The following is a 27,517-nucleotide window of genomic DNA, read 5'->3' as shown; positions in this document are numbered from 1 at the left end:
TCCTGTACGGACTCAGGAGAGGCCAAGGTCGAGAGCTGGGCGTCCTTTGAAACACAACCCAAACACGCCGCACTGCTTCTTGACACAATGCCCTCTTAACCCAGAAGCCAGTCGCACCAATGTGTCGGAGGAAACACAGTGCACCTGGCCCGCCACAGGAGTCGCTAGTGCGCGATGGGACAAGGACAACCCTGCCGGCCCAACCGTCCCCTAACCTCGAAGATGCTGAGCCAATTGTGCGCCGCCCCATAGGTCGTGGTGGTTGTGGTGCTTACTACTTTTTTAAGCTACTTTGCAACTACTTAGCATGTTAGCCAACCCTACTCCTAAACTTAACCCAAACCTTAACCCAAATCCCTGGCTTAGCTAACGTGCTTCACTGTGGGGATGGTGTTCTTCGGCTTGCAAGCCTCCCCCTTTTGGATTTTGATTGGTCAGACCAGCGTTAACCAGTTGCAACGAGCAAACCCGTATCCGGGAGTGTAATCATAGCCTCAAACGCATTAGCATAACGCAACGGACATAAATGTAATGTAATGTAATAAATCACCCTAGAAACTTTTCCTATTCATGAAAATCGCAAATGAAATAAATATATTCAAACACAAGCTTAGCCTTTTGTCAACAACACTGTCATCTCAGATTTTCCGTTCTGTGGCATTCACAGACAATATCTTTGCAGTTTTGGAAACGTCAGTGTCTTCTTTCCAAAGCTGTCAATTATATGCATAGTCGAGCATCTTTTTGTGACAAAATATCTTGTTTAAAACGGGAACGTTTTTCATCCAAAAATTAAAATAGCGCCCCCTAAATCCAACTGGTTAAATGACATTAGCACAGGCACTCCCTGTTTGAGTTTCTGCCTATTGGAAGGGAGGAGCAAAATAGAGTCGTGATCTGATTTGCCGAAGGGAGGTCGGGGTAGAGCCTGTTAGCCATCCCGGAAGGGAGAGTAACAATGGTAGAGAGTTTTTGAAGTTCGAGTACTGCAGATGATGTGTTGATAGATCTTCGGTAGCATTTTCCTCAGATTTGCTTTAAGGTCCCCAGCTATAATAAATGCCGCCTCAGGATTTGCAGTTTCCAGTTTGCGCAAGGTCCAGTGTAGTTCCTTGAGCGGTCGTGGTATCCACTTGAGGGGGAATATTCCCCGGCTGTGAAGAAAACTATCAAAAGGCATTTGATAGTGAGGTATTCTAGGTCGGGTTAACAAAAGGACTTGAGTTCCTGTACGTTACCACAATCACACCATGAGTAGTTAATCATGAAACATACACCGCCTTTCTTCTTCCCGGAGAGTTCTGTTTTTCTATCTGCACAATCTATTGAAAACCCAGCTGGCTGTATGGATGGGGACTGTATATCCAGAGAGAGCCATGATTCCGTGAAACAGAGTAAGTTACAGTCTCTGTGGAAGGAGATCCTCGCCCTGAGCCTGTCAACTTTATTGTCCAGGGACTGGACAGAGGCGGTGGATGGTGTGCACGCCTCCTGAGTCGGACTAAAAGTCCACTCCGAATACCTCTTCTCCACCGGCGGCATTTTGGAGCAGCCCCTGGGATAAATTCAATCGCTTTGGAAGGTACGAGACAAAGGATCCAATTCAGGAAAGTCATATTCTTGGTTGAAATGCTGGTGAGTTAACGCCTCTCTGAAATCCAAAAAGTTATTTCCAGCTGTACATAATGAAAATGTGAAGAGCGTTCTGGGCTAATAATGAGAAATAATACTTTAAAAAGTATAATACTGCAAAGTTGCTTAGGAGCCTGAAACAAGGTGGCATTCAGAGATTTAATTGCATTGACAGGAAGAAGCTGTCTTATTCACACAGGCTATTAATGTATAGTGAGGGGGAACGAGAGGCACATCGCTGCTTTCTGAAATACACAAATATAGAACACACCTGGGACATAAACAGTAAACATAAATACAAAAATTAATTCATACTGGATGTGCATGCACACACTCCCAACAGGAGCACTTCAAAACACACTAACACAGTGTTGACCGTGCCGCGTTTCCGCTCGGATTACAGCCTTGGCCTGCTCTCTGAGAAGGCACTGCCTCCTCAATACTGGCTGCCAGACTGACACACACAAATACCGACACACACAAATACCGACACACACGGAGCCACCAGGCCTTCCACCTTACCCCTATGCCAAGGCCAATGGCAATGCTCACATCAACCTTACCTCTCCTGTTCAACCAAACCCCAGTGACTATACAGACGACTTGTCTACTAATCTCCTGCATAGGGTAATGTATTTCCTACTTGATTCCTATTTTGGCTACTACTGCATTATTATTGTTGAGGAGATAAAAATACCTATTTATTCAAAGTGTTATGGTTAGGCATAAGGTTAGGTTTAAAATCAGATTTTAAGAAGAAACATTTAAGGAATAGGTGGGGTTTAGCCATAATTATGACTGTGAATGTGGACCTCATGATACCCCACTCCCTTTCAAATGTTGACATACCCACATACACACACACGGTGGGTGGCCTTATGTGGCTCCTCCACCAGCCGTGCAGATGCATGCGGTTTATTACGTAAACACTAACAACGTTGCGTGTGGGAATGGAACGCGGCGGAGGTAGAAGGAACACAGCAGAATCCCATCCAGTCCCTCAACACACAGTCCCTCAACACATACTTCCTGTGTTTTGCTGCTGAGATTCCCTGAGCCTGATTCTTGTCAGTAGTGCTTTCTCAGCTGGGGTTTGTATTGTTTCAATCTCCTCTCCATCACTCCAGGGCCACTCTCTCCTGCCTGGTAAAATATACGCCTGATTCCCCTGTTTTGTCATGGCTCTGCTGGCGTGATACACAGATGGTAATGGAGGCCCTCAGCCCCCTTGTGCTCTCTTTCTCCCCCTCTCTCTCCACCTCCACAATTGCCTCATTCCCTCCTTATCTCCAGCTGGTTGCCCTAGTGTTTGCATGGCACTCCATGGAGAGATTAACTGGGCCCCGGTGGTTTTGCCGTAGCGGTAACGCACCTGGTAACAGTGTAAATATTGTGACATCTCTCTCTCTCTGTCTGTCTATCTCTCTCTCTCTCTCCCTTTCCCCCTCTCGCTCTGTCTGTCTCCCTCTTCCTGTCTATCTCTCTCCTGTTCTCTTATCCATCTTTCTTCCTACCCTCCTTTCTCCCTGCGCCAGTGCTCCGCTGCGACGGATGGCCTGCTTAATGAAGTGCCATCTCTAATCTTTAAATATTTAGTCTGCTTTAATGAGGGAGATTATATTTGAATGTTTTTCTCTGGGAGGCTGATGATGAAGAGAGGAATACTTTTTTTTTTTCTATCTCTGCGGCACCGAGCAGTCTTGGTGTGTCCTCTTCTGTCCTCTCAACTAAGACCATGGTCTCAAACTCAATGTAGATATTTTTAGCTGTCCATCTGGCGAACAAAGCCATGCCTGCCAGTGCTGTGTGTTTGCATTGCTTTCCACGAACTGTCAAGCTATTGAATGACAGGAGGGAGAGAATACATTTGCTACATTTGCTAGTCAAAGGTAATCAAGTTGAACTAAGTCACCATAAATGGAAAGACTTCAAATAAAAGCTTACAGTAATTATTTTGTGTTTCCAGTCTATGAGAAGACTTCCCTCTGTCTTTCTATCATAGGCTGAAATGGGGAAATTAATTTGATTAAACTCAGCAAAATAAGAACTGGCCCTTTTTCAGGACCCTGTCTTTCAAAGATAATTGTAAAAATCCGTATAACTTGACAGATCTTCACTGTAAAGGGGTTTAACACGGTTTCCCATGCTTGTACAATGAACCATAAACAACTAATGAACATGCACCTGTGGAACGGTCGTTAAGACACCAACAGCTTACAGATGGTAGGCAATTAAGGTCACAGTTTTGAAAACTCAGGACACTAAAGAGGCCTTTTTACTGACTCTGAAAAGCACCAAAAGAAAGATTCTCAGTGTCCCTGCTCCTCTGCGTGAACGTGCCTTAGGCATGCTGCAAGGAGGCATGAGGACTGCAGATTTGGCCAGGGCAATAAATTGCAATGTCCGTACTGTGAGACGCCTAAGACAGCGCTACAGGGAGACAGGACGGACAGCTGATCGGCAGACCACATGTAACAACACCTGCATTGGATCAGTACATCCGAACATCACACCTGCAGGACAGGTACAGGATGGGAACAACAACTGCACAAGTTACACCAGGAACGCACAATCCCTCCATCAGTACTCAGACTGTTAGCAATAGGCTGAGAGAGGCTGGACTGAGGGATTGCAGGCCTGATGTAAGGCAGGTCCTCACCAGATATCACCGGCAACAACGTCGCCTATGGGCACAAACCCACCGTCGCTGGAACAGACAGGACTGGCAAAAAGTGCTCTTCACTGACAAGTCGCGGTTTTGTCTCACCAGGGGTGATGGTCCGATTCGCAGTTATCGTTGAAGGAATGAGCGTACACCGGGGCCTGTACTCTGGAGCGGGATCGATTTGGAGGTGGAGGGTCCGTCATGGTCTAGGGTGGTGTGTCACAGCATCATCGGACTGAGCTTGTTGTCATTGCAGGCAATCTCAATGCTGTGCTTACAGGGAAGACATCCTCCTCCCTCATGTGGTACTCTTCCTGCAGGCTCATCCTGGAGGGGTTACCCTCCAGCATGACAATGCCACCAGCCATACTGCTCGTTCTGTGCATTATTTCCTGCTAAACAGGAATGTCCGTGTTCTGCCATGGCTAGCAAAGAGTTCAGATCTCAATCCCATTGAGCACGTCTGAGACCTGTTAGATCTGAGGGTGAGGGCTAGGGCCATTCCCCCCCCAGAAATGTCTGGGAACTTGCAGGTGCCTTGGTGGAAGAGTGGGGGAACATCTCACAGCAAGAACTGGCAAATCTGTTGCAGCCCATGAGGAGGAGATGCACTGCAGTACTTAATGCAGCTGGTGGCCACATCAAATACTGACTGTTATTTTTGTAATTTTGACCTCCCCTTTGTTCAGGGACACATTCTATTTCAGTTAGTCACATGTCTGTGGAACTTGTTCAGTTTATGTCTCAGTTGTTGAATCTTAATATGTTCATACAAATAGTTACACATGTAAAGTTTGCTGAAAATAAACGCAGTTGACAGTGATAGGACGTTTATTTTTTTGTTGAGTTTCTATCAGTCGGTGCTGGCTCACATAGCAGTCCATGTTATGATCTACTCATAACTCTAATAGAGTGTTGCTCGTCAGGAAGAGATAATGATCAGAATGGTTGGATCATTGTTCATGGTTTTTCTATGAGCTCCATCTATTAACTATCATTTCCTTTAGCTGTTGACCTTTGCTGTTTTATTACTACACTCAATTGTGAACGTGTTGTAGTTGACCATTAGCTAAGGGTTGGTCAACTCAAGTGATAGGTACTATTTAAAATACCATACATTACTATTTTTTTGCATTCATGGGCTTTGTACCACCCTTGGGGCCGGTTTCCCAGACACGGATAAAGCCTAGTCCCAAACTAAAATGCATTCTCAATGGCGAATCTACATTGTAATTGACTTTAAGTCCAGGACTAGTTTTAATCAGTATCTGGGAAACCGGCCCAGTTTTAATGCCCGAAGTTTATACGATTATAAAAAAAAATATAGGCGAGTATGTTCTAATCTATCTATTACCATAGACTCTGTGCCTGGCCTCCAGCTAAAGAGAAGATATCCACAGTGTTTGAAGCCAGACAAACTCCATGGCAACGAAGGAGAAAACGAATGAAGAGAGGGACTTAATCTGAGTCCAGAACACTCCATTATAGTCCTGCGGTATGAGAGAGGAGAGAGCTCTTCTATCAACCCTCATACAAATTCATAACCCGCTAAACAAACACACAGAGTTCAGCTTTCATGTAACACTGGGGAAAACCGGCAGATCTGTCGCTCTCATCGTTGCTGAACAACCTTATTCCAAGATCACTCAACAACAAGGAACAAACGTTCAGAGAAATACAACCGACCCTCCTGCCTGCTTGTTTCATGTTAGGTGTCAGCGCTGCTCACAGTCTACCGGGCGTGCTGTTCTGTTGGAAGCCCTTAGGGGGATGGATGGATGGAGAGAGGGAGGGAGGGCATTTCCTCCCGGAATTTGATGGTCAGCATTCCTCTGATTGGGCTTTTGGGTGCATGACCCCGGGGTCCGAACAGAGGAGGGTTAAAGAGGGGGAGGACTTCATGTTTTCCTTTCTTCCCTTTGTTCCGTCTGCTTTTTGGTTCACAGAGCAAACACAGTGGTTCTCGTCCCTCTTGATATTCCAGTAGATGGACATGCATCTGATCAACACAGCAGGCTTCTCGATCCATCCTTTCGGCTAGGTGAATTACACGCACATATACAGTTTCTCTCAATTTACCCGATTCAATTCAGGACAGCCATGTACCCTAATCTGACCCTATGCCTTATTTAGGAGATACATATTCATGGTAACCTCCACTTAAAGTATTAAAATGTTTTAACATGGATCTCCAAGAGCAGCATTTTAAGTCTATTGTTCTCAGTCTTGCCATTGGCCCTCACAAAATGCAATTTGAGGCTTTGCTTATTTGACCCCATTTATCAGGGTTTCCAGTCAGGCTCTTTGTAAGTGTTGGATGGATAAGTCATAGGTTATACTGACCATGAGGCAGCGCACCTGTGAGTGAATAAATAAGACACCCCTGGGGCCACATAACAGTCCCCTGCCCTTCTCTCCTGTTGCCTTCAAAGGAGCCCAGTCATTGTGTTACTGTGGGCCTATCTCCCCCTACCGGTAGGTTCCTGCATTGAATGTACTGACTTGGTTGGGTGAAGTTGTTGCCACTAGACAATGATGTAAGTATTGCGTTCCCCCCACGGTTAAAGTTATTAGGGTAGGGTAATCTGATCCTAGACCTGTGTCTTAGGTCAACTCCTCATCATCTTGCCTGGATGGATCTGTGGAATGTGAGGCACCAGTAGAAACAGCGGCCTCCCACCGGGCCCTCTGGTATACCGTAGTCTCAGGTCAGGGGTCAGTCGAATGGTGTGGACATGATGCATGCTGGTCCTTAATAGAGACGCTCGTAAGAGCAAACCCAGGTGTAGGACTGCAATGGTGTGTGTGTGTGCTTACATAGACTGGAGCCTTATTCGCTATCATACAATCTTGCAGCATTCTTAAATCTTCTCTAGATCGAATAACCTCTTATCGTCTGATCTGTCATTCCCTCTGCCCTCTGCTTCCCGGTGTTATCTCGCCTCATTTAAAAACACATGGCTGCTCTCTTCCCGAGTGTAAAGAAAATACATCAATAATTTAAACTACCAGAATTAATAACAGGGCATCTGTACGGCAAATGGATAGTTTGGTATGTAATGCTCTGTGTGATTTGAAGTATTATCAGGGACTTTTCAACCCAGGAACCCATCTTGTCCTGTGATAGAGGTCGTCAGAGTCCCCTCATTTACACTCTTTATCTGCATGCCATTCTATATACTGTAGCGCTTCTATAGTCAGGATGCAGTAAAATAAGGAGAGGGTTTGAAAGAGAAATGCTTACCTGTTCCAGATCGGCACTCATTCAGGATGAGCTTGTTCAGTTTGTTTTTGATGCCCAATATACTCTCTTGCGCACTTTATCTCTCTTTCACACACCTTTGAGAGAGAACCCCGCCCCACCCACACACACACACACATACCTCCCCAGCTCTGTTTGTGTCTGCTGATCCAGTCTGCAGCAGGGTGGGGTCTGTGGGATTAGTAGTCGGAGTCTCTCCTTCTCTCTGTGGTTTAGTCCTCCCTCCCCAGTGTGAGCCAGACTAGCCCGGGGTGGGGAGGAGGACCTAATACGGTTCAAGCCTGCTCCTCCAGCCGTCAGCAGCCTCAGCATTTAGGCTTTATAAGCTGCTCAGAGCGATAGCCCCGGGCCACTGCTACTGACAGGAGGCAGCTGGAAGGGAGCGCTCTCTATAAACTACACTGCTCAAAAAAATAAAGGGAACGCTAAAATAACACATCCTAGATCTGAATGAATGAAATATTCTTATTAAATACTTTTTTCTTTACATAGTTGAATGTGCTGACAACAAAATCACACAAAAATGATCAATGGAAATCAAATGTATCAACCCATGGAGGTCTGGATTTGGAGTCACACTCAAAATTAAAGTGGAAAACCACACTACAGGCTGGTCCAACTTTGATGTAATGTCCTTAAAACAAGTCAAAATGAGGCTCAGTAGTGTGTGTGGCCTTCACGTGCCTGTATGACCTCCCTACAATGCCTGGGCATGCTCCTGATAAGGTGGCGGATGGTCTCCTGAAGGATCTCCACCCAGACCTGGACTAAAGCATCTGCCAACTCCTGGACAGTCTGTGGTGCAACGTGGTGTTGGTGGATGGAGCGAGACATTATGTCCCAGATGTGCTCAATTGGATTCAGGTCTGGGGAACGTGCAGGCCAGTCCATAGCAACAATGCCTTCCTCTTGCAGGAACTGCTGACACACTCCAGCCACATGAGGTCTAGCATTGTCTTGCATTAGGAGGAACCCAGGGCCAACCGCACCAGCATATGGTCTCACAAGGGGTCTGAGGATCTCATCTCGGTACCTAATGGCAGTCAGGCTACCTCTGGCGAGCACATGGAGGGCTGTGTGGCCCCCCAAAGAAATGCCACCCCACACAATGACTGACCCACCGCCAAACCGGTCATGCTGGAGGATGTTGCAAGCAGCAGAACGTTCTCCACGTTCTCCACGGTGTCTCCAGTCACATCTGTCACATGTGCTCAGTGTGAACCTGCTTTCATCTGTGAAGAGCACAGGGCTCCAGTGGCGAATTTGCTAATCTTGGTGTTCTCTGGCAAATGCCAAACGTCCTGCACGGTGTTGGTCTGTAAGCACAACCACCACCTGTGGACGCCGGGCCCTCATACCACCCTCATGGAGTCTGTTTCTGACCGTTTGAGCAGACATATGCACATTTGTGGCCTGCTGCAGGTCATTTTGCAGGGCTCTGGCAGTGCTCCTCCTTGCACAAAGGCGGAGGTAGCGGTCCTGCTGCTGGGTTGTTGCCCTCCTACGGCCTCCTCCACATCTCCTGATGTACTGGCCTGTCTACTGGTAGCGCATCCATGCTCTGGACACTACGCTGACAGACACAGCTTCTTGCCACAGCTCGCATTGATGTCCCATCCTGGATGAGCTGCACTACCTGAGCCACTTGTGTGGGTCGTAGACTCCGTCTCATGCTACCACTAGTGTGAAAGCACCGCCAGCATTCAAAAGTGACCAAAACATCAGCCAGGAAGCATAGGAACTGAGAAGTGGTCTGTGGTCACCACCTGCAGAACCACTCCTTTATTGGGGGTGTCTTGCTAATTGCCTATAATTTCCACCTGTTGTCTATTCCATTTGCACAACAGCATGTGAAATGTATTGTCAATCAGTGTTGCTTCCTAAGTGGACAGTTTGATTTCACAGAAGTGTGATTGACTTGGAGTTACATTGTGTTGTTTAAGGGTTCCCTTTATTTTTTGAGCAGTGTATATAAGGAGGAGTGGAGCAGGAAGCTCAATGAATCAGTTTGGCCTTGGTGTGAAATGGTCAGTGACCAGCTCATTTCCCTCTCCTCTCCCCCACATCGTTGGGCTTATCCGTCCTGGACCTGCTCTTGGGGCCGGTTTCTGTCTCAAATGTCAGCTGTAAAATCTGTCAAATTCACTGGGAGCCCTGTGGGACTCATGGTTGTGTTCAGGGTCAAACGCTCTGTCTCTTTCTGTTTTTCTCTCTCTTACCCGAAGGCTTGTCTGTGTGGCTGGGAGGATGACTGGGCGCTATGTAGATAGAAAATACACTGAACACCCACTCTTTAGATGGGGAAATCTCAGCACTGCATTCTCATGTTCTTTCTTTCTGCTCTCTCCCTCACAGGTTTTCCTGCCTGACCAACCTCGTTAGATAAGACACACACGCCTTTTTTCAGGTGAGACCTCTCTGCTTCCTCCTGTCATAACACCACCTCAAACCTACCACCTCTTATATACCTCTGTTTACCCCCCAGTCTCAGTCAGATCCTTACCCTAGTCGCTATTACCCCACCTCCATTCTTTTCCAGGTATGACCACCAACTCTACAGAGAGCAGTAGTAAAAAAATATATATTAAAAAACATGACTTCAGAGGACAAGGTGACGCTGACCCATCGTTCCCTTCGATAGCCCGTCCAACCTAGTGCCGCCTCCTCACCCAGTCTCTGTGCCCCTGTGGGAGGAGGAGGAGGACCCTGTGTTGTTGTGATTTGTCTCCCTGCAGCCAGTTGGAGAGGAAGTGGTCAGCGAGGTGAGGCTGTTCTCAGGCTAAAAATAGAGCAGGTTCCTGTTTCAGGATGCCCCCCCCCCCCTGTTCACACTGAGGGTGATGGGTTGTGTCTGCGTTGAGGGAGGGAGGTCTGCTCCAGAGCGCCACGTCTCAGAGGTTCTGTGTCGGGGGCGGCGGGTTGGGGGATGCGGGGGTTTCAGAGCGGAAGCACCATGAGGGTTTCTCTTGTTACATTATAGTCGGGAGGGTCTCTGTCAAGATCTTTCTCTCTCCTTCCTCAAGTTCTTGCTTACCTTTTTCTTTGTCACTCCTCATTGTCCATTCTGGATCTCTCTTGCTGTCTGTGTGTTCATCTTCCTTTGTGTTTTACTCCGTCTTTTATTTCTCTCGGTCAAGGTGCCTTTGTTAAAGCCAAGGCTTAGTTGGCACTTCTGAGAGAAAAATGCTCCTTTAAGTGTTTGCCCAGGGAATGTTGCTTAGGGGCATGGTGGATGACATTGATCATGTCAGGGAAACATTGATAGATTGCAGCATCCTGTTTATAATGCAGGGCTGTGAGAGTCTGTCTTGGCTTCGGACTCGATGTCTGTTTTTTTTTGTTAATAACGAACTGATATGGGCTACTTGTTTTGCTCTTTGCAGTTAACCACATATTTGTATTTGCACTGTAGCGCCATGTTGGCTTCTTCCAGTCCCCCCACAGTGATAAATGATCCAGCCAGTCTGCAGGGACTGAGACACTCTTTCACTGCTGATGTATGGATTTGCGTGAGCTAGTTTCGTAACCTGGTCTCAGTGGAATCAACCCAGCCCACTGCAGGTGGAATGCCTTAAATTTCTGGTGGCTCCCGTTTAAGGCAGGTGTTGTTCTGGAGATATTTCCCAGTTTGCTAACACACTGACAGTGAGCAGCTCTCGCGTCATTGAGTTCCCTGACCCCCCCTCCGGAGCTACCACTGTGCACCTGCGTCTGTGTTCGACCGGCTGCAATCGTAAACAAAATATTGTGCTGTGCGGCATTGGCCCACTTTTGAGATTGTGAACACCCTCAGCCACCCACCCACACATCATTCACATTTAAGGTCAGAGTTTTCCTTTCACACCTGTAACGCTATCTTTGTGGAGGAAGAGAGTGCGGGAGGAGGTTCTGGTTCAGGTTCTGCCGTGGCTATTTTGGGCTTCATGAGAAAATGTGTTTATGACACAGGGCTTTGGAGATGGCCTGGTTTTGAGTTGGGGGAGGGGACATGGTGGGAAATTCACGAGGCTGCAATTTTTAGGCCATATGGAAGCATCATGAAATCAGATGATCAGTAAACTGACCCTGCCTCATGTTCTGACTTGTTCTCTGAAGACGTAGGGTTTTGGGCCACTGTCAGCAAACAGACGACGTGTACCCACTAGGAACAAGTCTGACAGGAAGTTACAATCTTAAGGTTTTATAGCTGCCTTTGATTGATTATGCTGTTAGCTGAGCAGTTTTTTGAAAGTGCAAACAAATTAGTGCAAACAAATTATTTTTGTCTATCAATGTCAAGTTAACATGTATTTGTACTTTTAATTGAATTGCTGTCTTTGTTGACCCTGCTTCACCACTTTTCCTTCTGTTTCAGTTTTGCGTGAGAAAGACATTATCCTGAGGACACATTTTGGATACGAGAACATGGTGTGATCTGATGTGCACTAACCCTACTTTCTCTTTCTCTCTTCTCTCTTCTCTCTCACATTCTGCCCCTCCTTCAGGCTTTTTCTCCCTCTGCCGCCCCCAAGATGAGCAAGCTGGGCCTCCACAGGGGGCAGTGTTCAGGGTGCGCCCCAGCCCCAACCGGCCCCCAGCCGAGAAGCTGCTGAACGTAACGTACAGCCACACACACACACAGAACCTGAGAGCAGGAGCTACACACCCACGATAGGGTCGAGATACAACCAGTGTCTCCTGATAACGGCCGTGTTTACATGTGTACAAGGGAGTGGTGTGGTGTTCAGTGACGGAGAAAGGAGAGAGATCCGCAGAGAGGAGGGGAGCGAGCGGAGAAGGAGGAGTGTGAGGAACACACAGAGAGAGAAACCCAATCCTCTTCGGTAGCAGAGCTGCGGACGGGCGAGCCTGGGAGAAAGAGAGAGAGGGGGAGGAGAGTGTAGAGAGAGCCCTGAGCCCAGCGCAGACGGTCAGAGCAGCCAGCCAGGCATCTTGTCCTGCATCCAGAGAGGTGGAGAGACGAGCAGGGCCCCAGACGGAGAGTCATGGGCTATGGGGGCCATGGTGACCTAGCGTAAATGGCTATTCCTCAGCACAGCTTGGTGCCAGTGTCTGGAGCTCAACCCTCCCCCTCCTCCTCTTCTTGTGTCCCTGCCCGCTGCTGTGCCACGCTGCTGTTCGTCCCCGACGCTGCCTTCTGCTCTGCCCCTGTCGTGCTGCGGCTATGGTGGCCAGCCTGTGGAAGCTGGTGCGGGGCGTCAGGCAACTGGAGCTCCATCGCCTCATCCTGGCGCTCATCGTCTTCTGCCTCCTCTCCATGGCCTTCTTGGCCTACTACGTCAGCAACAGCCCCAAGATCAAGGAGGCACCCCCGCTGCCCTTCAGTGACTGCGGGGGGGTGCCGGTGGCTGTGGGAGGGGGGCAGCGGGCGCCCCTGTTCCTGCCTCGCTCAGGTCGACTGCGCCAGGTGAAGGCCATGGACAACTCTCGTACGGATCCGGTGGTGCTGGTGTTTGTAGAGAGCATCTACTCTCAGCTGGGCCAGGAGATCGTGGCCATCCTGGAGTCCAGCCGCTTCCGCTACCGCACCGAGATCGCCCCGGGGAAGGGAGACATGCCCACGCTGACTGAGCGCAACCGTGGCCGATACGCCCTCGTTATCTACGAGAACTTGCTGAAGTACGTCAACCTGGACGCCTGGAACCGCGATCTGCTGGACAAGTACTGCGTGGAGTACAGTGTAGGCATCATCGGCTTCTTCAAGGCCAACGAGAACTCGCTGCTCAGCGCCCAACTCAAGGGCTTCCCTCTCTTTCTGCACTCCCACCTGGGCCTGAGGGACTACCGAATCAACCCCAATGCCCCTCTGCTTTACATCACCAGACCTAATGAGGTGGAGCAGGGCCCCCTGCCTGGGGACGACTGGACTGTGTTCCAGTCCAACCACTCCACCTACGAGCCTGTCCTCCTGGCCAGCACCAAGTCCTCTGACGCCCTGACCCACCTGGGGCCACTCAGGGCTATGCACTCCACCGTGGTCCAGGACCTGGGGCTTCACGACGGCATCCAGAGGGTCTTGTTTGGAAACAACCTGTCCTACTGGTTGCACAAGCTGGTGTTTGTGGACGCCATCGCCTACCTGACGGGCAAGCGGCTCTGCCTCTCGCTGGAGCGCCACCTGCTGGTGGACGTGGACGACATCTTCGTGGGCAAGGAGGGCACCCGCATGAAGGTGACCGACGTAGAGGTGGGTTCACTCGGTCTTTCTTTCTCTCACACTCTCTCTCTCTGCTCTCACGGTAGGCCTTTATGTGAGGCTCAATTCATTTGCCTAGGTTCACTGTCAGTGGTAATTAAGATTGTGTAAAGATTATTAATAATGCAGAAACACAGAATATTCCAAAAGGGAAGATTATTTCAGTCTGTCACCTTAACAAGTGTAGATGTTTCTGTTAAAGCACCCTTTGATTATTTTAAGAAAGTGTGTCTTTCCTACTCCTCTCACCGTGGGACACACGGTTGAACATATTGATTTCCATTGCCATTCTCCGTAAGGTGTGACTTGCTTCTAAGGCAAGGCCAAATAAAGTCTAGTGTTTATTAGGATGAATCGCAACACGATCGGTCTCTTCTGCCATTAGTCTAGTATCTGGTTGTTAGTATGCTACTGTGTCAAATAGATTTACGTTCTCTTCACTTTGAGAAAATCTCCACTGGACAACGTTAAGGCTTTTCCAGTCTTGAACAAAACCTTGTTTGAAGTGACAAAAACAGATGTGTGAGAGTCTCCAGTACGTCACAGCGCTCTTAATGGGTTTTCTCACCACTCTATATAGCTGTTGAACACATTTAACCCACGTCAGCAGTTTGCAGTGCAAAAAAGCGAGCCACGTTGCCTGGAGGGCCACTCTGCCAAATGCATCAAACTAAATTAACACAATTAATGGGAAATAATAGGAGTATTAATTAGGCTTTAGCACTGATAACAGGGATGCAGTTTAGAGTGTAATGGGGGACGGTACAAGGGGGCAAGCTTGTCGCTTCAGCAAAAAGAGACCTGCTCACTCCAAGAGTGTCTCCTTCCCCACGAGTGGCAGAGGGGTGGGGAGGTGCAGGGCAACCCAGAGTCGTTCAGCCAGTTAATGAGCCTGTCATCAACTAAACCTGACAAGGTTGGTACCAGGCAGTTGCATAAAAAGGGCATATGGAAGGAGAAATGTACTGTTGGCACCGCCGCAGTGTTTAGTTATCATACCACCGGTTAGACATTTCTGCTTAATTGCTCCTGTGGAAATTGTATGACTATGACCATTGACGTCTCAGGCAGCCGAGTCAGGTACATGCTTTTGAGGCCATTCTCTAAATGGAGAAAGCAACATTACATTACGTGTATATATGGATTAATTGTGGAGCACAAAATAGAACAGCCAAGGTAGTGTAGTCGGAAGAATGGCCCATTGATTTTGCTCACCTCAATCTTCTGAACAGAAGTGGTCCTCTCTGAAAGGAATTGGCCAACTCGGTCTCTCGAGCATCAAGTCAATGGAACCACTTACCACTTTCTAATGTGTTAAAGATGCTGAAATGTATTTGATGTCTATCCAAATAACATTTTCACCACAGCATATTGATCCAGAGAGTTATATTTTTTTACATTTACCAAAAGTATGTTAAGAACTTCCCATTTTCAAAATTTAACTGAGGGGCATTAATATGGAGTTGGTCCCCCCTTTGCCATTATAACATTCTTCTGGGAAGGCTTTCCACTAGATGTTGGAACATTGCTGCTGGGATTGCTTCCATTCAGTCACAAGAGCATTAGTGAGGTCGGGCACTGATTTTGGACAGTAGGCCTGGCTCGCAGTGGGCTTTCCAATTCATCCCAAAGGTGTTCGGTGGGGTTGAGGTTAGGGCTCTTGTGCAGGCCAGTCAAGTTCTTCCACATCAATCTTGATAACCCATTTCTGTACGTACCTCGCTTTGTGCACGGGGGCATTGTCAAGCTGAAACAGTGAAGGGCCATCCACAAACTGTTGCCACATAGTTGGAAGCACAGAATCGTCTAAAATGACATTGTATGCTGTAGCGTTAAGGTTTCCCTTCATTAGCACTAAGGGGCCTAGCCCAAACCATGAAGAACAGCCCTAGACCATTATTCTTCCTCCACAAATCTTTACAGTTGCAGGTAGCTTTTTCCTGGCATCCACCGAACTCAGATTCGTCCGTTTCCACTGCGCTAGTGTCCAATGGCTGCGAGCTTTACACCACTCCAGCCCGACGCTTGGCATTGCACATGGTGATTTTAGGCTTTATTGCAACCGAGGACAGACAAATTTCACCCGCTACAGAACTTGGCAGTCCTGTTCTGTGAGCTTGTGTGGCCTACCACTTCTCAGCTGAGCCATTGCTGCTCCTAGATGTTTCCACTTCACAATAACAGCACTTACAGTTGACCGGGACAGCTCTAGCTCATAGATTTTGGTCAGGTTTCTTCCACCTGTCCTGACATGGTGTAAAATGTTGTGGCTGTTGCCATGCAGACTATAGTTTAATTACTGCTGTGTTACCTTCCTGCACTACCACCTGGCCTCCTGTTCAACAAAGCAGCTTTAATCACCTCAAGCAGTTGTGAGGCGAGTAGCAGGGCATAAACAAGGCGTGGCTAAAGGTGTCCGCATGCTTCCCAGCCGAAACATATATTATGATGACATTTTGTGACGTTTTTGTTTGTTTTGGACTTTTGGGGGGCGATTGTTTGGTTAAAAAAAATAATCTTGAGGCAAGCTGAAGTCGGTACCCGAAGTCTTTGCCCCTTCGTCAACAATGGGAATTCTTCAGTAAAGTCTTTGTTGTCATTCAACGTGAGATGACTCGTTTTAAGGCAAATTGTTTCATTTAGAAATACTGCACCAAACATCTTAGTTGGATTTAAAATTGCGCGAACAAACAAGAGAGAACTATTGTAAAGTGGACTGTCTGTAAAATGTGTATAAGATGTATAAATTGAAGGTAAAAGCAGAAGTGTTTATTAGTTTACGCCAATTGGAGGATCGGCGGTAGGGTTTGCGGGGAATAATAATAAAAGGTATTCTTTAAAGAAAAGTATGTATTTGTGTGTATATGTATGCATGCGTGTATGGATATATATATTTACCAAAAAGATATGGGGGATTGGAAATGATGCAGACAATTAGATTGGAAGCAACATTATTTTCGCAATATTAAGCTGATCCACCCCTTAAAAAAAAATATTTAAAAAATTGCGGACTGCACACTCGTTCGATTTGCCTATCACTCGTTCGGCTAGCCACCAGCCGAACTGAAGCATGCTGATGCCTTAATGGACCACTAATCTCGTCTATTCTCACTCTGGGGGTGCAGCCTCAGACTCCTAAACACTAAAGCCGATTTCCCATACACGCATACCCCTGTTCACTTTTCCATGGTGCATTTGATATGGTTGACTCCTTCGATGTAACGTCAGAGATACTCTATTTGCTTTAGATGGTTGAATTTACATACAGTGCACTTGGAGTGCTTCCATATTCACTCCGGTTGGATGGGTACTCTCTCACCTTAGCATCTTAAATAAGCATTTATATTTCTCTGCCCATATGGTAAATGGCAGCTGCTGATGTTTGTCCTTGGCCATGTCCCCTTTCATCATCCTCCTGTTATGCAGGCCAGGTGGGAGTCCTGTTGACAGTCTAAGTCTTAAGCCTCTGGGTCAGCCAATGCCCAGAGGCTTAAGTCAGATCATCACTGCAGGGTGAGGTTTTTAGCCAGCCCAGGGAATTCACAATCTCTTTAGATTTTTCTCAAGACAATTCAAGCATATTGAGGTCAATGATCTGAAGAAGAAATAGAAGCGCACACAGACGGTGGAGATCAGTTGCAGTGGAGACTGACTGACAAGGGCCCCCTGACTAACCCTTATACCCCACCCTCATTCTGCCCTTCTGTTTACCCCAGCTCTCCCTACCTATACTCTTCTTTTCCAGGCTGGTACCAAGTTCTGTCTGTGTGCCCACGGGACAATGCCCCTTACCTCATCCCCCTGTTTAGTTTCGCCTCTCTCAGTCCCCCACGTCCTCCTCAGAAACACTGAAGGACTTTCGAAAAAGAGGAGCAGTTGTTGTTGTGCTGGAGGAGATGGAGAAGATATCAGACGCTGCTGTTCAGTTTCTGATCACCGCTTGTCATCAGACATGAATTATGTCTTGATATGTCTGTGGAGAGACAAATCTCTGTCAGCAAACCTCAGGTGCTCCTAGGCAGCCAATATTGAGACATGGATCATATTTCCACACACACACACACACACACACACACACACACACACACACACACACACACACACACACACACACACACACACACACACACACACACACACACACACACACACACACACACACACACACACACACACACACACACACACACACACACACACACACACACACACACACACTCACACACACTCACACTCACACTCACACTCACACTCACACACATCCTAATCTGCAAGGAAAACAAACAGTGAATGCACACATGCTCAAGGACATCAGTACCCCTTTAAATAAGTCAGCGATTGGGTCTTATCAGGTACAGCTGCTATCTCTCTCCCAGAGGTTTGAACAGTGGAGGTAAAGTGCATAGCTCTGCAGCTCTGGGTTGATATGTGGAGGCAGAGCAGCAATCTCTTTCCCCATGCTGTGATTTGTGTGAGGATGCTGCTGTAGTCATCTGATATAGCTGATAAAGTGTGACGGTTTGGGGAATTTGTTGAACAGGACTCCAGGGCTCCGCAGGTTTGCTTTGCAATCCCATTAAAAGCTTTACAATACCCCAACATGTGCACATTTTATTTTACCCTTTATGGGTACAGCAGATATTTTTATTTATTTATTACTTGTCTTTCCACTCGGACTTTTATGATGCATCTGCATTTTGTTGTATCCAATCTAGTTGTTAAAGGCCCAATGCAGCTGTTTTTGTCTCAATATCAAATCATTTCCTGATAACAATTAAGGACCTTACTGTGATTTTTTTCAATTAAAGTAGTCAAAAACAAACAAAAATAGCTTCTTAGCAAAGACCGATTTCTCAAGCAAGCATTGTGCAAGGACTGTCTGGGCGTGGTCTGAGTGGGAAGGGGAAAACTAGCTGTTATTAGCAGAGAGGTTTAGAACTCTCTTTCTTTTTGGTCTCACCAGGCAGAACAAAGCATCATCCCGCCAAAACAGGCTGCAATGTCATGCCGTCTTTTCAAACAGCTCTTACACTAAAAGGGTATTATTAGGGCTGTGGCGGTCACAAAATTTTGTCAGCCGGTGATTGTCAAGCAGTGACCGTACTTACATATCCCAACCAGAAGCCATGGATTACAGGCAACATCCGCAATGAGCTTAAGGCTAGAGCTGCCGCTTTCAAGGAGCGGGACACTAATCTGGACGCTTATAAGAAATCCCACTATGCCCTCAAACGAACCATCAAACGGGCAAAGCGTCAATACAGGACTAAGATTGATTAATACTACACCGGCTCTGATGCTCGTCGAATGTTGCAAACTATTATGGACTACAAAGGGAAATCCAGCTGCGAGCTTCCCAGTGACTTGAGCCTACCAGACAGGCTAAATGCCTTTTATGCTCGCTTCGAGGCAAGCAACACTGAAGCATGCATGAGAGCACCAGCTGTTCCGGACGACTGTGTGATCACACTCTCTGTAGCCGATGTGAGCAAGACCTTTTAAACAGGTCAACATTCAGACATATTACCAGGATGTGTACTCAAAGCATGCGCGGACCAACTAGCAAGTGTCTTCACTGAAATTTTCAACCTCTCCCTGACCGAGTCTGTAATACCTACATGTTTCAAGCAGACCACTATAGTCCCTGTGCCCAAGAGAGTGAAGGTAAACTGCCAAAATGACTACCACATTGTAGCACTCACGTCGGTAGCCATGAAGTGCTTTGAAAGGCTGGTCATGGCTCACATCAACACCATCGTCCCGAAAACCCTAGCCTAGACCCAGTCCAATTCACATACCGCCCCAACAGATCCAAAAATGACGCAATCCCAATCGCACGCCACACTGCGCTTTCCCACCGGAACAAAAGGAACACCTATGTTAGAATGCTGTTCATTGACTATAGTTCAACACCATAGTGCCCTCAAAGCTCATCACTAAGCTAAGGACCCTGGGACTAAACACCTCCCTCTGCGCCTGGATCCTGGACTTCCTGTTCACCCACGACTGTGTGGCCAAGCACGACTCCAAAACTTTCATTAAGTTTGCTGATGACACAACAGCCAGATCACCGACAATGATGAGACAGCCTATAGGGAGGACGTCAATAAGCTGCCAGTGTGGTGCCAGGACAACCCCCCCTCACTTTGTTTTTACACTGCTCGCTGTTTATTATCTATGCCTAGTCGACTAACCTGTACCCCAGTATATAGGCTCGTTATTAATATTTCATTGTAACTATTTTTTAAACTTTAGTTTATTTAACTCTATTTTCTTAAAGGGCTTTTAGGTAAGCGTTTCACAGTCATTTCTACAACTGTTGAGTTCGATGCAAAATTCTGCTTAAAAGGCAGTGTGTGAAATTCAAAAATATTTTTTTTAAGTATGTAACTTTCACACATTAACAAGTCCAATACAGGAAATGAAAGAAACATCTTGTTAATCTACCCATCGTGTCCGATTTAGAAAATGCTTTACAGCTAAAGCACAATATATGATTATGTTAGGTCATAGCCAAGTCGAATAAACACACAGCCATTTTTCCAGCCAAAGATAGGGGTCACAAAAAGCAGAAATATAGATAAAATTAATCACTAACCTTTGATGATCTTCATCAGATGACACTCATAGGACGTCATATTACATAATACATGTATGTTTTGTTCGATAATGTGCATATTTATATCCAGAAATCTCAGTTTACATTGGTGCCTTACGTGCAGTAATGTTTTGATTCCAAAACATCCAGTGATTTTGCAGAGATACTCATAATACACATTGATAAAAGATACAAGTGTTATTCACGGAATTAAAGATAGACTTCTCCTTAATGCAACCGCTGTGTCAGATTTCAAAAAAACTTTACAGAAAAAGCATAATCTGAGAACAGCGCTCAGAACCCAAAACAGCCAGAGGAATATCTGCCATTTTGGAATGAACAAAGTTAGAAACAACACCATAAATATTCACTTACCTTTGATGATCTTCATCAGAAGGCATTCCGAGGAATCCCAGTTCGACAATAAATGACTGATTTGTTCCATAAAGTTCCATCATTTATGTCCAAATAGCCACTTGTTGTTAGCCCAGTAATCCATCTTCATGAGGCGCAGGCACTTCATCCAGACAAAAGCTTGAAAGGTTCCTGTACAGTCCTTCAGAAACATGTCAAATGATGTATGGAATCAATCTTTAGGATGTTCTTAACATAAAACATCAATAATGTTCCAACCGGAGAATTCATTTGTCTTCAGAAAAGCACTGGAACGAGAGGTAACTCTATCGGGGGTGCGCGTCATGAGACCAAGGCTCTCTGCCAGACCACTGACTCAGAGGTCTCATGAGCCTCTCCTTTATAGTAGAATGCTCATTCAAGTTTCAAAAGACTGTTGACATATGGTGGAAGCCGTAAGAAGTGCAACTTTATCCATATCTCAATGTGTAAAAACTGATTTTTTTGAATTTGTCAAATGTATTAAAAAAATTATATCACATTTACATTAGTATTCAGACCCTTTACTCAGTACTTTGTTGAAGCACCTTTGGCAGTGATAGCAGCCTCGAGTCTTCTTGGGTATGATGCTACAAGCTAGACACACCTGTATTTGGCAAGTTTCTCCAATTCTTCTCTGCAGATCCTCTCAAACTCTGTCAGGTTGGATGGGGAGAGATGCTATTTTCAGATCTCTCCAGAGACATTCGATCGACTTCAAGTCCGTACTCGGGTTGGCCACTCAAGGACAATCAGAGACTTGCACTCCTGCATTGTCTTGGCTGTGTGCTTAGGGTCGTTGTCCTTATGGAAGGTGAACCTTCTCCCCAGTCTGAGGTCCTGGGAGCTCTGGAGCTTTTTCGTCAATGATCTCTCTGCATTTTGCTCCGTTAATCTTTCTCTCGATCCTGACTAGTCTCCCAGTCCCTGCTGCTGAAAAACATCCACATAGCATGATGCTGCCACCACCATGCTTCACCGTAGGGATAGTGCCAGGTTTCATCCAGACGTTTGGCATTCAGGCCAAAGAGTTCAATCTTGGTTTCATCAGACCAGAGAATCTTGTTTCTCATGGTCTGAGAGTCCTTTAGGTACCTTTTGTCGAACTCCAAACGGGCTGTCATGTGCCTTTTACTGAGTGGTGGCTTCAGTCTGGTCACTCTATTATAAAGGCCTAATTGGTGGAATGCTACAGAGATGGTTGTCCTTCTGGAAGGTTCTCCCATCTCCACAGAGGAACACTGGAGCTCTGTCAGAGTGAACATCAGGTTCTTGGTCACCTCCCTGACAAAGGTCCTTCTCCCCCGATTGCTCAGTTTGGCGGAGTGGCCAGCTCTGGGAAGAGTCTTGGTGGTTCCGAACCTCTTCCATTTAAGAATGATGGAGTCCACTATGTTCTTGGGGACCTTCAATGCTGCAGACATTTTTTGGTACCCTTCCCAGATATGTGCCTCGACACAATCCTGTCTCGGAGCTCTACGGACTATTCCTTTGACCTCATGGCTTGGTTTTTGCCATACATAGACAGGTGTGTGCCTTTCCAAATCATGTCCAATCAATTGAATTGACCACAAGTGGACTTCAATCAAGTTGTAGAAACATCTCAAGGATGGTCAATGGAAACAGGATGCACCTGAGCTCAATTTTGAGTCTCACAGCAGAGGTTCTGAATACTTATGTCAATAAGATATTTCTGTTCTTTTTATTTTTATGAATTGACAAACATTTATACAAACCGTTCCTTCGTAATTATGAGTATTGTATGTAGCTTGATGAGGGAAATTTTGTATTTAATCCATTTTAGAATAAGGCTGTAACGTAACAATGTGGAAAAAGTCTAGGGGTTTGAATACTTTCCGAATGCACCATATGTTATGTCCTGATCTCGTTATACCAAATGGCTGTGGGCTACAGTAGTTCATTTAGCAGACAAGATTTCCATATAATTATGTGGCATTATTTTATATTAAAGCTGAATTGAAAGAATATTTTTTCCAAATGATTTGAGGGACTGCGCACTTGCGGCTATTCTGTGTTGAGCAGTTAACAAATAAATATGTACTCCTATCTGCTTAATTTAAAGTTATTAATGTAACTTTAGTTGTTCCTACAAACGTTGGGCTATATGTTTTGATTTTCAATACATTGTTAGGCTGCGTGATGCGACTCTAATTATGATTTGATAAAAGTTGCTTGAAAGGCATGAGCTCTGCTTTGTTTTTGCTCAGGCTATACACACCTCATCAGTCTCTCATTCACAATCTGACAAGCACTTGATAATGCCTCAACTTCCTGGGAACATCCATTTTGTGTGGCCGTAATGAACCTTAAAAGAAATCCCTGTTTTTTGCGACCAGTGGCCGTTGTGCCCTTGGCCCCGAGTGCTGCGTTGTGCCCTTCTCCCAGAGTGCTGTGCACTCCGAAGCACCTCTCACTCACATGGCTCTCCATCGCCTGATCAGGTTATCCTCAGAGGCTACAAGTGAAGACAGACACATCAGGGATGCAACTGTGCGCGTTCTTATCCATTTCCGAGGTGCATATTGAAGATTTTGTCAGCCAACAAGATGAGTAGGCCTAATGAACAGCAAAAACACAAGCTTATGTCAATCTACTATCCCCCATAGTGCAAAAGTTTACCTATTCTGTGCTATAAATAAATATTCCAAACATAGTCTGGGACAGTTGTGGGATGTGAGATCTCAAATTAATACAACCACTAGCATAAAACAAATGTTTTATGTAATGTGGCTGACTCAACAGCTCTGAACGGTTAGCTTAAAATGTTGATAAACTATTAGGCTATTTCTTAACATTATAAGCGCAGGAATGTGCACACGGCAGTAGGCTATAACCTTGAATGTTCCATTAGTGGGAAAACACCATTATCAAAAGTGACTGCAAATGCGATTATGCATGTAATGCTTTTATTATAAAGGTGCTTTTTTATGGTGATAATGATCTTTTCCAAACTTGAAACTCACCCGCTGTTTATGTATGCCAGTTAGACTTTGCCAAAATACCAGCGACAGTGTGTGAAAACCTTGTGAAGACTTACAGAAAACGTTTGACCTCTGTCATTGCCAACAAAGGGTATATAACAAAGTATTGAGAGAAACTTTTGTTATTGACCAAATACTTATTTTCCACCATAATTTGCAAATAAATTCATTAAAAATCCTACAATGTGATTGTTTTTCATTTTGTCTGTCATAGTTGAAGTGTACCTATGATGAAAATTACAGGCCTACTCATCTTTTTAAGTGGGAGAACTTGCACAATTGGTGGCTGACTAAATACTGTTTTGCCCCACTGTAAGTGATAGGCTAATATTGTCACCTATCAGACTATTCTTGATTTAATCTGTGACCGACCGGCTCGGTCTTATGTAGCAACATTTGAATTGGTGTTGTTTTCCATTGGATAAAAGTAAAGACTGATAAAATGGTATATCATATACTACAGTTGAGGAACAATGGGAAAGTAATTCTGCTTTGAAAGTTGATACATTTGTAACCTCACTTTTGAGAAAATGGCCCTTGAATATGTTGGTACACCTACTGGAGAGCACTTCTTTGTCTACACCCATTCAGCATCATTCACACTCTTTTAAGTCTTAGCATCAGCAGCATCAGAGCTTGGAGAATCCTAATTACCGTGACTAAATGGTCATGTGGAATTTGACTGCCTTCATGACTCGTGACTGCTGGTGTGGCGGTAATACGGTCACCGAAATAGCCTAAGATATTATGCATTTTACAATTTCAAAGTGTTATTCCGACATTGTGTGGAAATATATATGAAACACAGGAAAATCATGTTTTTGACTGCTCTGGGCCTTTAAGTTTGTCAGCAACATGATCGTTTTTAAAGCTAATAACTGCAATTGTGAATATAAATCCTATTCCTCTGTCATGTCCTCGTTTGCAGGCCTTGCTCAAAACGCAAAACAAGCTACGAATGCTGGTCCCCAATTTTACCTTCAACCTCGGCTTCTCTGGAAAGTTCTATCACACAGGTGAGGGCATCACTAAGTGAAAAAACAAAACATACCCTGTACTAGACAGTGTCACTGTAGATTCTGAGTTTGATGGTGTCATTGAGAAACTCTGTACCTATTATTTCCTTCTCGCCCTCTCTGCTCCCTTTCTCTTCCCTACCCCTCCAGGCACAGACGAGGAGGACCGGGGAGATGACATGCTGCTAAGACACAGGAAGGAGTTCTGGTGGTTCCCCCACATGTGGAGTCACATGCAGCCCCACCTGTTCCACAACGTCAGCGTGCTGGCTGAGCAAATGAGGCTCAACATGCTGTTTGCCCAGGTGAGTGTGCGTCTGTGGACACCAAGCATCATAATCATACTATAGCTCTCTCTGGTAAGATGCCGTGTATACAGTATGCTTATCCTCAGCACATTGCATGTAGTTATGGCCTTGTTGATCCAAATGGTGAGTGGTAATTGAATTTCTGGATGCTGGCCGTTGTGGATTTATCCTTGTGAGCAATTACCTGTCATTTCATATGCACAATGAATGAATATATAGATAATATCTACCATCCAATATCCTTGTGCTTCAGCTTGTATGTTAGAGTCTGGGGACTTGGCCATATTCCAAATAAAAATCAAATAAGGCCCAATGTACAGTCTTAATGTACAGTAAAATGGCTCGCAGACATTGGTGCAAAAGATGCCCCCAAGGCTGCCTTATTGATGTAGTGAGAAGCATGCTGCCCCCAAGGCAGCTGTGCCTATTGATGTAGTGAGTGGCATTGTGAGTCAGGGGCCTGGGCCCAGGGAGCAGACGGTGTCAGCGGGTGTGTGTGTGTGTGAGGTGAATACTAGCCAGCAGCAGCGTCCCCTCTCAGTAATCCCTGCTGCCAAACAGCTGCCCTTCTGGCTGACAGTGATGGACTGTGTCTCTGAGTGGTCAGGGGGGAGAGAGAGGGTAGTGGGTCCTTCATCACGGCTTAATGAGCATCAATGAGCTAGCTAGCTAACTTCTTTCGCCAATTAGCTTCACCTGGCCTGTGTGCGACGGTTGCAAAGTTGGTTTGTCTTTGTATACTCTGTGGGTCTACTTAGGGACCGTAAATAAATTACACAATGTAAATGGGACAATAATTTCATGTTGCACATCTTTTAGTTGTTTCATTAAATGCTTTAAATATTTGTGTAGGAATTTCTACAATTTATAGTTGTTTTGAGATTAAGTCTCATTGCGATATCGAATGTCAAACCAAATTGTACAGTGTTTGTATACATTAATGTTGTGTCAGACAAGTATATATTCTGGGTTCTGTAGGGGTAAAGTTATATTCTTCAAAAATCAATGGGTATCATTCATTTATAAGTAAAAGAATTACGTAGCAACTGCGGATTCTAGCTTTAAGCATTCCCAGCACTCTTGTGTTCTGCCAGCACAGTGCCACGGTACCACACTATACATTCAGTTTGATGTATTTGTGTTAGTCTATAAAGCTGGGCTCTCAAACTTTGTTCCAGGAGAGCTACCCTCCTGTAGGTTTTCGCTCCAACCCCAGTTGTATATATCCTGATTTAATCTTATCAACCAGCTAATTATTAGAATCAGGTGTGCTAGATTATGGTTGGAATGAACATGTTTGGAGATCCCTGCTCTAAAGAATTTAAGCTCCTGCTGAGCTTCCTGACTGTTGCCTTTTTTACAGTGTCGTGATTTGTAGATCAAGCAGGGCTATGTTGCCCTCCAGTGGAGAAGTTGCACATCATTTTTTCTGCTGCGTATTTGTTTTGAAGCAGACGGTGACTCATTCATGATCATTAAAATGGCAATTTCATCACGTTTGTTATTGCAATTTGTTCTGGGTGTCAGAAGTGTCTAGGGACAGGAGGGACATCTGCCTTTCTCTCTGTCTCATATCTATCCCCACCCCCCTCTTCCCCTCCAGGAGCATGGGATTCCTACAGACATGGGATATGCTGTGGCCCCCCACCACTCGGGGGTCTACCCTGTCCACAGCCAGCTGTATGAGGCCTGGAAGTCGGTGTGGGGCATCAAGGTGACCAGCACAGAGGAGTATCCTCACCTCAGACCAGCCCGCTACCGCAGGGGCTTCATCCACAATGGCATCCAGGTCAGTCAATCAGTTTATTGAAGGAGAAGTTGACCCAAAATCACACATTTCCCAAATGATTCCATACCTTGAAATTAGTTTGGTTGAGTTTGCCTTCTCCCTCTCTCTCCCTGCAGTCTAGAACTGGAATGAGTCTCGTGACGTATCTTTGTGCACTGCCAACTCTGTAATGTTGTCAGTCAACAAGCCATTGAGAAAATTCTTTGTTTTAATGAATGCGTATGGCCGAATGAGCTGTTTTTAGCAAAAGTACCATTGCTTTTGAGACAGGAAATTTGTACTTTTCCACCTAAAATGATTGAGATTATTTTATGTGGCCGACTGAAACAACAGCGGAGATGGGCAATAACTGTGCATGTGCACTCTCATGGGGCAAACTCTGTGACATATACAGTACCGTTCAAAAGTTTGGGGTCACTTAGAAATGTCCTTGTTTTTGTCCATTAAAATACCAGAAAATTGATCAGAAATACAGTGTGGACATTGTTAATGTTGTAAATGACTATTGTAGCTGGAAATGGCTGATTTCTTTTATGGAATATCTACTGTCGTGGAAATGTCCTTAATTACCAAATGATGAGAGAGCAAATCACACAAGTAAGAGTTATGCTTAATCTTCACCTTTAATAATAATTAAGCTTTTGCAATAGCATTTT

General features: G+C 45.6%; 1 protein-coding gene across 3 annotated transcripts in view; it reads left to right on the top strand.

Moving 5' to 3' along the window:
* Positions 1-27,517, top strand: part of LOC118400321 (bifunctional heparan sulfate N-deacetylase/N-sulfotransferase 2-like) — a 190,598-nt gene that overhangs the window by 147,482 nt on the left and 15,599 nt on the right. For 2 of the 3 annotated variants that reach the window (XM_035797030.2, XM_035797061.2), the window contains exons 4-8: positions 9,915-9,966; positions 12,044-13,746; positions 24,677-24,764; positions 24,915-25,069; positions 26,676-26,861. In XM_035797030.2, the coding sequence (XP_035652923.1) occupies positions 12,724-13,746; positions 24,677-24,764; positions 24,915-25,069; positions 26,676-26,861 (1,452 nt within the window). In that variant the 5' untranslated portion in view covers positions 9,915-9,966; positions 12,044-12,723. The remainder of the gene's footprint in view (positions 1-9,914; positions 9,967-12,043; positions 13,747-24,676; positions 24,765-24,914; positions 25,070-26,675; positions 26,862-27,517) is intronic. The other variant, XM_052476752.1, reaches the window with a different exon arrangement.

Source organism: Oncorhynchus keta, chromosome 2 (assembly GCF_023373465.1).
Source record: "Oncorhynchus keta strain PuntledgeMale-10-30-2019 chromosome 2, Oket_V2, whole genome shotgun sequence".
NCBI classification, from domain to species: Eukaryota; Metazoa; Chordata; class Actinopteri; order Salmoniformes; family Salmonidae; genus Oncorhynchus; species Oncorhynchus keta.
Note: the sequence above shows the minus strand (reverse complement) of the source record. Positions and strands in the feature narration are given on the sequence as shown.